This window comes from Alexandromys fortis, unplaced genomic scaffold, assembly GCF_014885135.2.
Source record: "Alexandromys fortis isolate MF-2015 unplaced genomic scaffold, M_Fortis_MF-2015_v1.1 scaffold_384, whole genome shotgun sequence".
Lineage (NCBI taxonomy): Eukaryota > Metazoa > Chordata > Mammalia > Rodentia > Cricetidae > Alexandromys > Alexandromys fortis.
The window spans coordinates 224,136-236,358 of record NW_026068264.1 but is presented as its reverse complement, the minus strand read 5'-3'; the positions used below and the strand labels follow the sequence as shown (position 1 = coordinate 236,358).

Genomic DNA, 12,223 nt, shown 5'->3' with positions numbered 1-12,223 from the left:
CATGACCTTAGGTGTCTTTTGGCCATTTGAACTTCTTCTTTTGAGAATTCTCTGTTCAGTTCAGTGCCCCATTTTTTAATTGGGTTAATTAGCATTTTAGAGTCTAGTTTCTTGAGTTCTCTATATATTTTGGAGATCAGACCTTTGTCTGTTACGGGGTTGGTGAAGATCTCCCAGTCAATAGGTTGCCTTTTTGTCTTAGTGACAGTGTCCTTTGCTTTACAGAAGCTTCTCAGCTTTAGTAGGTCCCATTTATTCAATGTTGTCCTTAGAAGTTTCTATATTCATTCTCATTAAAATAGCATTTAAGAGGCTAGTTAGCCCAGTGTTTAAGAACACCCCTTGCTCTTGTAGAGGAACTGTTACAGTTCCCAATATTCACACGATCATTCAAAGCTATCTGCACTTCTAATTCTGTGGGACCTGATACCTTCTGATTTTCATGGAAACCTGGCATTCAGTGGGTTCACAAACATACACCAGCACAAAACACATAAGATAAAATAAATCCTAAATAACATATAAGCTGTAAGTATTCTCAGATATATATCTTCATCTCATATCTTTTTCCTAAAAGTCCAGAGCAATAAATCTAACTTGGTAGGTTTAATCTGATTGTATAGTATGTCCAGTCAATGGGATGACATGTAGTGTTCCTCATTAGGTATACTTTTTTATTTTGTGTATACTCTTAGGACTTAATTTAAAATATAAATAAGGTATTAGACACATTTTTGCAGAATCTCCTCTTGGAAACTTTAAATATACCTGATTACCTCCTTATTCTACCTTTACTCTCTTTCTGAAACTAAACAGAAAATTAGGCTGTCTAGATGTTTGTTTCTGGTCTCTTAATAGATATTTAAACTGTAGAATTTCTATAACCCTGTATGACATTGAGAAATATACTGAACAATGATCTTTGCATTAATTTGCGAAAAGTGACACTCTGTAACTGGTCCATCATGTTATTAATATTACATTACTTTTGAAATTTTCATGTCACCTCTGTTAAACCAGACTTGCTATGATTTAAATATGATCCTGATATGTTTCCATTTATATTAATTTGGAAAACAAAAGCAGCATCAGTACCTATCTTGGCTCTTCAGTTAGGCCTTTGATTTCTTAGATGATGCTATGCTAGGACTTCCTGCTAGTCTATGATTTTTTTTTTTTTGCATCACCATTCCATGGTTTCTAAAAATTCCAACATTAGAGAAGGCCACTGAATCTAATCACTTTTTAGTGCAGGTACCTACAAGCTACCCTAAGCAATCAGGCACCTCTCAACTTAGCAAATCTAGCCAAGTATTTTTAGAAAAAAAAATCATAGATTTAGACATTCCACTTTCTTAATGACATTTTAAAAAGTAAGAAAACCAAATATTCATTACTCTTAGTGCCTTATGCCATCAATTAAAACAAAAATCAATCAATTAATTAATTGTTCAATATCTATCTTTAGTTCCAGTTTAATAATAAGCACCTTAAAAACCGTTTTCAGATGCTCATTTTGCATGTTACTTGCAATGTCTCTTTTGAAAAACAAAAAAGCATTCTAACATAGTGTGCTGATCTATTCCAATGAAAAAATTTGATAAGGTCAGCATTTCCCAGGTATTGTCATGATCCCTAGCAGGATATGTTCCCATTTTAATTGTCCAAATGATTTAGGGCCATTTTCATATAAATTTAATTGTTGGTATATAGAAATTAGGATGTGGAACTTACTTCTGTGTTTGTTTGATCTATGCTGGTTTGTTTATTGTATTTAATTTGGTTTAATTAAGCTAAGAACGAAATTGGTACTTAACCCAATAAATACTTATCTATACAGAGAAATTATTTTTAAAGCCACACAGGTGACTTAAATAGAAGCTCTTTTACAGATATGAAGGATGCTACAACTTCTGAATAAACATGTGAGTGGATAAATTAGTTCTTTGTCAAAGTACAAAACTTTATTATGGAATGCTAAGTGAATAGAAAATTAATTGCTTCTAAAGATAAGATAGGGCCATGGGGAATCTTGAACTTACTTTCATTTTATTACAGAAAATGCATTGAAAGGAGAAAGCTTTTAAGACATGCCAGTAAAGAAGGAGAAATAAATGTCATGAGTTTTAAGTTACTTATTTATCCATAAACTTCGTTTTATGTGTAATTTTTATATTTTATTCTTATAATATATTCTTAATTTCATAATATGAAATTGCCTTTTATTTTGCACACTTAGTTATAAATTTTAGAATTTATAATTTCCCTGTGATTTCTTAAGACCTTTTTTGAGCCTATATTTTATTTTACATTATTGATGGAATAACTTTCCTGTGCCTCTTGGATTCCTACATTTTTGACATGAAATAATATCTATTTTTAGAATCTATTTTAAATGGAGGACAATATTAAACAAAACATTTGCTATTCTGTGTGTGAAATAATTCAAAACTACATTATAATATAAAAGTAATTTTAATTTGAATAATTATATATAAGTACACACACAAATCAAAAATATAAATAAGTAGCATACAGAAAAGCAGAACTTGTTTTCCAGAGAAAAACATTTAGAGAAACTTAATAATGAGGGTAGATAGGTTTTCATAAACAGTAGGACGCAAAACATGTACTTATCACATCAGGGCTTAATAGAAGAAAGTAAAAAAAAAACTGTGAAAATTCTGAAAAAAAATTTCTGCATGATACCTTTTATTATAGAATAAATATATGTCCAGTTATATTACAGAGATGGGTATTATCTTTTGTAAGTAAACAGATGACGCTACATGGAAACATATAGTTTATATTTCAGCAGGAAAGATATACATTTGTCAATAAGGCAAAATGGCAGCCTACAGAATGGGAAAAGATCTTAACCAACCCCAAAACTGACAGAGGGATTATCTTTAATATATATAAAGAATTCAAGAATCTAGACACCAAAATACCAAATGATCTAATTAAAAGTGAGGTACAGACAGATCTAAACATAGAATTCATTCATTCATTTATTTATTTATTTATTTGGTTTTTCGAGAAAGGGTTTCTCTGTTGCTTTGGAGCCTGTCCTGGAACTAGCTCTGTAGACCAGGCTGGTCTCGAACTCACAGAGATCCGCCTGCCTCTGCCTCCTGAGTGCTGGGATTAAAGGCGTGTGCCAATACCGCCCAGCTTTTTTTTATTTATTTATTAAAGATTTCTATCTCTTCCCCACCGCCGCTGCCCATTTCCTTCCCCCTCCCCCAATCAAGTCCCCCTCCCTCGTCAGCCCAAAGAGCAATCAGGGTTCCCTGGCCTGTGGGAAGTCCAAGGACCACCTACCTCCATCCAGGTCTAGTAAGGTGAGCATCCAAACTGCCTAGGCTCCCACAAAGCCAGTAAGTGCAGTAGGATCAAAAACCCAATTATTAACAGAAGAAACTCAAATGGTCAAAAGACCTTTAAGAAATTGCTCAGCATCCTTAGCCAACAGAGAAATGCAAATCAAAACAACTCTGAGATACCATCTAATACCAATCAGAATGGCTAAAATCAAAAACACTGATGACAGCTTATGCTGAATAGGATATGGAATAAAAAGAACACTCTTCCATTGCTGGTGGGAGTGCAAACTTGTACAGTTACTTTGGAAATCAGAATGGCAGTTTCTCAGAAAATTGGGGTTCAATCTACCTCAAGACTCAGCAATACCACTCTTAGGCATATATCCAAAGGATGTACGATCATACCACAGGAATATTTGCTCAACTATATTCATAGCAGCATTATTTGTAATAGCCAGAACCTGGAAACAACCATGATGCCCCTCATCCAAAGAATGAATAAAGAAAATATGTTACATTTACACAATAGAGTACTTACTACTCAGTGACATAAAACAATGACATGTTGAAATTTGCAGGCAAAATGATGGAAATAGAAAAAATCATCTAAATGACGTAATCCAGTCCCAGAAAGACAAACATAGTATGTGATCTTTCGTAAGTGGATGTTAGATATAAAGCCAAGGAAAGCCAAGCTACAATCCACATTCCAGATGAAGCTAGGTTAAAAAGGTGACTGTAAGAGGGACCCACATGGAGGACACCAGGAAGGATTCTCTAGACTAATTGGGAGCAGGGGAAAAGGTAGGGATGGGGTTTTGGAACATTAGGGATAAAGAATACTGAGCTAGGGGAGGTACAGAAGGGGAGCATAATGAAAAAGTTATCTTTTTTGTGGGAAATAACTTTTTATTTTAAATATATCAAAAACTTTATATTAAGGAACCCCTTCTCCCTCCCTATTCTCAAAGCATTTGCAGTGACAGCTTGGGTTCCTAGAGAGCCAGTCACTCATGCCCTTCTGACATGCAGGCTCATGTCCTTTCATCTTTATTTAGATGACAGAAAGTCAGTAAAAATTATGAGCTAATGTGTTGAGCTTACTTTACAGTTCATGTCTACAAAAGAATGCATTGGCATGGGTTAATAATTTACAATAAACTTATTAATACCCTTGTATTAAAACCATCTACTTACGTGTTGATGTAAATTCAGTGTTCTGGGTTAATTTTCGTTAGTGACAGAATCCTCATGTGGAGACAGAGGTTATTTTACATAACTAGTAATAAAAATAGAAGTGCCACTTCACAAGAGATTAGAGTCTAATTTAAAAATATACGGTCTCTGGGTTTACTCTGTCGAGTTCTTTTTTGGCTACATACCGGAAGCATCTTCTCCATTTCCTCTGCAGCAGACATATTCCAGCAGGCTCCCTCAGGCCTTCGTTTAACCTACTTATGGTCAGTGGGATTTTGAATGCTGTTCTACGCCATTTTGTAGCTACTGATCCTACCGTTTCCCAAAGCTTGCATCAAGCACGTGACAGCACTGAAAATACATCGTGAGATCTTTTCTTTTCCTTTGGTAAACTTCCATCGCCAACACATTTGTTTTTGTGGTACCAGAGTGTTGGGGAATATTGTTTTAAGGTGTGTGACTTTTGTTTACGCTGCATTTGTTTAACTCTGTGAAGCTGTGATTCTTTGCCTGCCTAAAACACCCGATGGCCTAATAAAGAGCTGAATGACCGATAGTGACGCAGGAGCAGGGACAGGTGGTGCTGGCAGGCAGAGAGGTTAAATAGGAGGAGAAATGAGACAGAGGAGGAGCAAGAGACAAAGGAAAGGAGGATGTCAGGGGCCAGCCACCCAGCCAGCCATGGAGTTCGAGTGAGGAACTCTCCCTGTAGACCAGGCTGGCCTCGAACTCACAGAGATCCGCCTGCCTCTGCATCTCGAGTGCTGAGACTAAAGGCATGTGCCACCATGAGATGGTGCACGGTGAGATGTAAATTCTTTAGTCTCACCCCAGACTCAGGAAGCCTGGGACGGGACCAACTCTGAGCTCAGACTCTTCAGATGGCTCTGATGTGTATTCATACGAAGAGCTGTTGGCTTCTGTCATCTGTGGTCGTCTTGGAACCCAGGAAAGCCTGGAGACAGGGTGGTGAGCACCTCATGTGCCCTGTCTAGCCTGACCTCTGCATCTCGACAGCGACTTGTAAGGTGTTATCTCCAGTTGACTCCAGGGTATTAGCCCAGAAGTAAGCACACCATGTTTTCTATCTGAATTCTTCCTGAAGGTGTCAAAGTGATGGAGGCCATACAAGTATTCTGAGGCACCATGGGAGTGTCTATTTTTGTATGGCACAAGAAATCCTGGCTCATGTCTTTGGTGGTGGTGGTTTTACAGTTGAAAAGGAGGTGGCATAGTGGGGGTGTGGCTTAGTGACAGAGCAGGTGTGAGGTCCTTGGTTTAATCTCCGGTGTTGTACATGTTTCACTCTTTTGGCTTTTGGGGGGACACCACCCAGTTCCCAAATAAAGCATACAAATAGGCTTATTATTACTTATGAATGCCTCGCCTTAGGTTGACTTGTTTCTAGCTAGCTTTTCTTAATTTATCCCATCTGCCTTTTGCCTCTGGGCTTTTACCTTTCTCTTCTGTAAATCTTTCACTCGAAAAAGTTATCTTGATAGAGGGAGCCATTATGAGGTTAGGGAAAAACTTGATGTTAGAGAAATTCTCAGGAATTCACAAGGATGACCTAAGCTAAGTCTCCTAGCAAAAGTAGAGTGGGTGTCTGAAAGGGCTTTCCCACTATTCAGATTAGTGGCTACCCTAATTGTCATCATAGAACCTACATCCAGTAACTGATGGAAGCAGATGCAGTGACCCACAGCCAAGCCCTGGGCTGAGCTTCTGGAGTTCAGCTGAAGAGAGGGAGGAGGAATCATATGAACAAGGGGGGGGGGTCACGATCATGATAGGGAAAACCACAGAGACAGCTGACCCCAACTAGTGGGAGCTCACAGACTATGAACTGATGGATATGAACTGATGGATAGGGACAGACTATGAACTGCATGGGACTGAGCTAGGCCCTCTGACTGTATGTGACATTTATGTAGTTTGATCTGTTGTGATGGGCAGGCAGTGGCACCAGGTCCTATCCAAGGTGCATAAACTGGCTTTTTGGAGCCTAAACCCTATCATGGCATACCTTACTCAGCCTTGATACAGGAGGGAGGGGTTTGATCTTTCGTCAAGTTGTTATACCAGACATTATTCCTATTATCCCTAAGGAAGTCTCCCTCTGGGGAATAAATGGAGAAAAGAAAGAGAGGACTTGAGGGGATAGGAGAAGAAGAGGGAGGGGAAACTGTGGTTGTTAAAGTGAAAAGTAAAATTTTTAAATAAATTCAAGACTAATAAATCCCTTGTTTCTCTTGATAGTTTATATTATATAATTAATCAGAATGTGTCCATTTTTCCTTCTGAATATACTAAGAATTCATTATGAATAATATTTCCTTTTTAGTGAAGAATATACTGAATTGTTATGACTCATGTGCCAATAAGCCCGCTATGCACAGGAAATTTCTCACATCAGAATTGAACATTTGAGGAGAGGTGAACACTAGAACTTTGCCTTTGATCTTAAGCTTGTGGGGATGCTAGTATCACTGTTTTATTTTCTTGCATTTCTCAGGTCAGTTGACAAGTCAGAACCTTTCGTGTTTGTCCAATTCTCTCTTTATGAAGCGAAATTTAAAGGCATCCTTGAGCTTTTCCTGTTAATTGGAATGGGATTCTGGGAACACAGAATCACAAAACAATACAATTGATTTGTTGGGAAATTTTCTAGTGAAATCAAAGATATTAAAACGTGTCTTTTCATGTTCAGGGCTTTGCACTGAGGATATAAAGCAAGATTCTTCTTTGTTGTCTTTTGCCGCATAATATAAAGTTCATATTTTTCTTCTAGGCTGTCGGTACTTCAAATAATGCCAAGGATTTTAGTTTTCTTTTCATAAATATTAATAATACATTGTATATTGAACTATTTGACTTGAAAAATATGATTGAGAATTTAGAATTTATGCATGTGTCTCTGTATAGGTATGAGTGTACTACTGAGCATGTATGACAGTCAGAGAAAGACTTTGCAGGAAGTAACTTGTGGAAATTCTACCACCTAGGTCCCAATGAATCGAACTCAGGCTATTAGGATGGCAGGGATCTGTTTCACCTGCTGAGTCATCTTGCTGTCTCAACTAACATACTTTTCAAACAGTAGTGCTTAGCTTTAATTCCTTGTGGTTCAGGTTTTCATTTCTACATAGCTATTAGTAAACAAGCTAATTGATCAATGCTGGTTAGGGTAATTGGTAAGATTTTATATTTATTGTTCAAAGGTTAATTCTGGTTGCAAATAGTGAACAAATATCTCAGAGAGTTATTTGAATATGAACCCTGATTGTCTTGAGCATGGAAGGATTTAAATATTGAATATTGCTGATAAAAAATAGCTTTACGATTTATACAAAGAGCTGATAAAATGAAGTATCGTATCATAAGGCTTGAAAAATCGGGTTTCGGTTATAATTACTGTGTAGACTCAAAATGCTTCTACTGAAATGCTCACCTTTGCTATCATGCTGCAGGCCATAGCACGAGAGAAAGCCGAGAAGTTCAGAAAGCTGCAAGATGCCAGCAGATCAGCTCAGGCCCTGGTGGAACAGATGGTGACTGGTAATTACATGAACTTGATTTAAATAATCTTCTTAGGGATTTGATAAACACATAGGTTCGTATTTATCAGCTGAATTGTATCAGACAAGCCCTTCTTGGATACAAATTTACATTAAAGGAAGTTCGTATTTTTGTTATTATTTTTCTTTTATGCTAAGCAAATTATTGGGGGAAATTCAATTTGAGTCAATTGGTCGAAAATGAGTTATAGTAGAATATTTAATAAGTCTATTAGGGAGAGTTTAATTTTCAGCAAACACTGATAATATCTATTAAAAATAAGTTTAAGAAGACAGAGCTTTACTGAAATAATTATTTGTGGAAGCCACTGAAAAAATATCAAGTAAATTATAATTTAAAAAAAATAATTTTATAAATTACCTCAAATTTGTTGAAAGGATTAAGTATAACACTACTAATATTCTCATGTTTTCTATAGTACTTTGTCTTATAAGAATGTTTGTCTTTGGAATTAAAGCTTACTTTCACCTTTCTCTTAAGTGAGGCAAAAGCACAAAGGTTGCATCATATTTTTATCCTATTTTTAGAAATTGCAATTACTCTTTGCCAAGAGTACCTGAAAATCTATCTCTACAGAGTATTGTGAAGTCATGTGAGGCAACTTTTCTTCCAAATTTTGTTTTCTAGACTTGTATTTATGTATAAATTAAAGTAACTATACAAATCAAAAACCAATGCAATTTCTGGACCAGATTATTTTTACTTTTGCAAGGGTGTATTATAAACAACAACAAAAAACAAGTTTTTGTATATGTCAGCATTTTGAGAAACTGCCTAAATTTTGTGTCATAACTTCTGTATATGAATTATTTTTAGTCTTAAGTGCCTTGTCGGCATTAATAAATTCAATTATCTTCATAGGAAATCAAGTCATTTTATTCTTTTAATGAGTCTCATAACTGTGTTAGCTGAAAAATAAAAACAGGAAGACATGCCAGTTGAGAATTGAGAAAATCAATTATTATATGTTTCTACATGTTGCTTGGTAATTTAAATGATGGTTTTAATAGTATATTCAGTCAAATAAAATTACATGATCCAAAATAGTCTTATAATCATTCTATAATTTCCTAGGAACTACATTATTACCTTTCTATTTAAATATAGTGATGTAAAATCTATAATTTAAAATTTAAATTCTTTAATTTTTATAATAAATTGTCAAACAGACCACAAATCATTTTATATACACATGTACTAAATTATTTAAAAGTCATTTAATATTCAGAAATGCATGGAAATATATTTCATTTTTATTAAGTGAAGCTAGAGAGAGATGAAAAGGTAATGAAAAATACTAAAATCAATTATCTAAATACTTGTTAACATTGGAATTTCTAGAGGCATATGGAAAAATTGGGTCATATAGATGGTCCTTAATAAATACAAATTAAGTGATTGAATTCCATTTAACAGCACATTTGACAGTACTTGAGAAATAATATTGATTATTTTGCTTAGAAAATATTGCCTCTGAATGAAATTAATACCTTGGATAGACAGCAAAGATCAATGGACTTTTGGGAGTATGGTTTGAAATATTCTTCTTTGCTTTCATCAAATTTCAAGCTATACTTTTGCCTGCTAGTGAAGATAGGGATAGGGTTAACTTTACTAAGATTAAGCTCTAGCTAGGACCATAATGGCAATAAGCACTTATAGTGCTCATAGTTCTGGCAACCTATTAAGCAAAACTATTTCCATAATTACTATGCAATTGATGAAAATGTTTGGATGTATTTATTCTCTCTTGTCTTAAAAAATCATATAATAATTATTTTCTCAGTTTATGCAAATTATAAAATAAGTCAGAAATACAATAACAACCTGCATTCTTGTCCAACTGTAATTTAGAAAGAGTCATCTGTAAAACTTTTAGATGCTCATTACCAAAGAGCCATGAGGTATGGTTCATAAAACTGAAAATTAAATTAATCTTTGTGTAATCCAAGATTTTCAACAATTCTTTCAGTGACACTCTTAATTAAGTCAAGACACATCTTCCTCATATACTTGCCTTATTGACCACTATAATAGATAACATAAGTCTCGTACCATATTATTTCTAAGAAGGGAAACGAGAGCTGAACCATTATAATTCATTTAGGACCTCATGGAAATGGGTGTTAATTTTACTTGTAAATATTGCTCTCAAGGTAAAGTCAAATCACTCCTAGAGATTTCTTTATGATTATACGAGCTCTATTGACCGGAATATAAGTGATATTCCATGATCAAAAATTAAAATAAGAGATAGCCAATAAAGATGATGTTCTCTATAAAATCATGTTTCTGGAAATTTTCTTAGAATTTTGAAGTATTTTAAAGAAATTTATGTCCATTTTTAAAATATAAATTCTTATGTAAGCACTATAAGTTTATTTATGAAACAAAATGTTTACCCTAAAGGCTCTTTTACTAGAATTATGCTTTTAAATATTTTCTGCATATTTTATTCTTCTCTCATGCAATATATTCTGACCACATATTCCTATGCCATCACTTCCCCAGAACTCCCTATCTCCTGAGCTCTAGGTATACCTCCTGTCCCCTCTCAAAGAAAAAAAAGCAGGCCTCTAAGGAAAATCAACCAAACACAGCACATAATACAATAAGATCCATAATAATCCCTTATATCAAGGCTGGGTGAGGTAACCCCACAGGAAAAAAAGGATCAAGCAAAAGAATTAGAGACATCCCCACTGTCAAGACTTCCCCCAAACACAAATCCAGCAACTTTAAAATATTGTTTGAAGTAATATAAAAATTACCTTACTTTGTCAACACCAATTGATTAAATAAGGATTATCTTGACATGGTACTGGATAAAGGTATCTCTTCTTATTAGGAACTTTTGCTCAGAAACAAAGTTTTGTGAAGTATATCTTCAACATATTGATTTAGAACTATATGATTATTCTCAAAAGTGGTAGCTTGCTATAACCTTAGTGGCAATAATTTTACACTCAACCTAGGTGCCAAGTCTTTGTTTCCTTAGCTCTACTGAAGTAGATAGTATCTAAATTCTTTCATTGTTTTTCATAAAAACTATTTAGCATAAACTTCTTTAAGTAAGACTTCATTTTGTTATTTGTCAAAATAGAAATTGGGAGGAAATCATTTAATTTTGAAATAATTAAGCCTTTAACCTGATAACTTATTTTGCTTAATCAACATTGGATTCTTATAGTTTTACTTTGCAAAGTTCTTTAACTTTTTAAGACAATTACTTCTGTTTATTAATGAAATTACAGAAATTTGAGAAAAGATTGAACCATAATTTTATGTCTCATACACATTTTTATTCCAGAACATTGTACAGTTTGCTTTAATCTATTTAGTGCTAGAAATAATTCTTGATTGTTTTTAAATATTATTCTCATATGTATATAAATACATACACATAAAATATAAAGACACAGACTGGTCCAGATATATTATTTTACCTTAAGAACATTTTAAACATCAAAAATCAAAGATAGTTGTGTTAAAACATTCATGAAAATACACATAGAAGTATTATCCATGTCCCAATTATTAAATTATGGGATGCTTCTTCCTAAATTTCCAGAGGAACTTAGTATAATTGTATAATAGCATTATCAATATTCACTACATTAAATGGCACTTCACTTTCAGTTTCGAGATGTAGTTTTCTTGTATTAATTTACAGTCTGGAGACAATCACATTCAATAAACATATAGCTAAAAGTAGTAATTAGTATATTATACTAAGAGAACATTTGAAAAATTTCATGCCTTGAGTATCAGATATGAGAGTATAGTATTTAAGGTGATACCTAATATTCACAGAATAGCATTAAACTAAAAAATTAATAAGGCTTAAACAATGTGTTATCCAAGTCACTAAAACATTTTTACATTTAGTTTTATAGCTTAAATATTTTTATATTCATAAATTTATTTACATGTATACAGCACGTTTTCATGTGATGATCAAGTTGGCAGGGATTATAGTTTGTATGACTTATCTTGTTGATAAATTATCAATTCACTTGTGATTGCTAGGCTGCCTCACTTCTGAAATAAGAGCTTCCTACAAAAGCACACATTTCCTCTTATTCCTACTTCAATTCTGGGCAATTTCATTTGTGTTTCCC

The 12,223-nt window shown here is 34.2% G+C and overlaps 1 protein-coding gene across 1 annotated transcript in view; it reads left to right on the top strand.

The window, feature by feature from the left end:
- Nucleotides 1-12,223, top strand: part of LOC126494487 (dystrophin-like) — a 449,593-nt gene that overhangs the window by 261,720 nt on the left and 175,650 nt on the right. Inside the window, exon 14 of the mRNA XM_050131854.1 lies at nt 7,994-8,081. Within this exon, the coding sequence (XP_049987811.1) occupies nt 7,994-8,081 (88 nt within the window). The remainder of the gene's footprint in view (nt 1-7,993; nt 8,082-12,223) is intronic.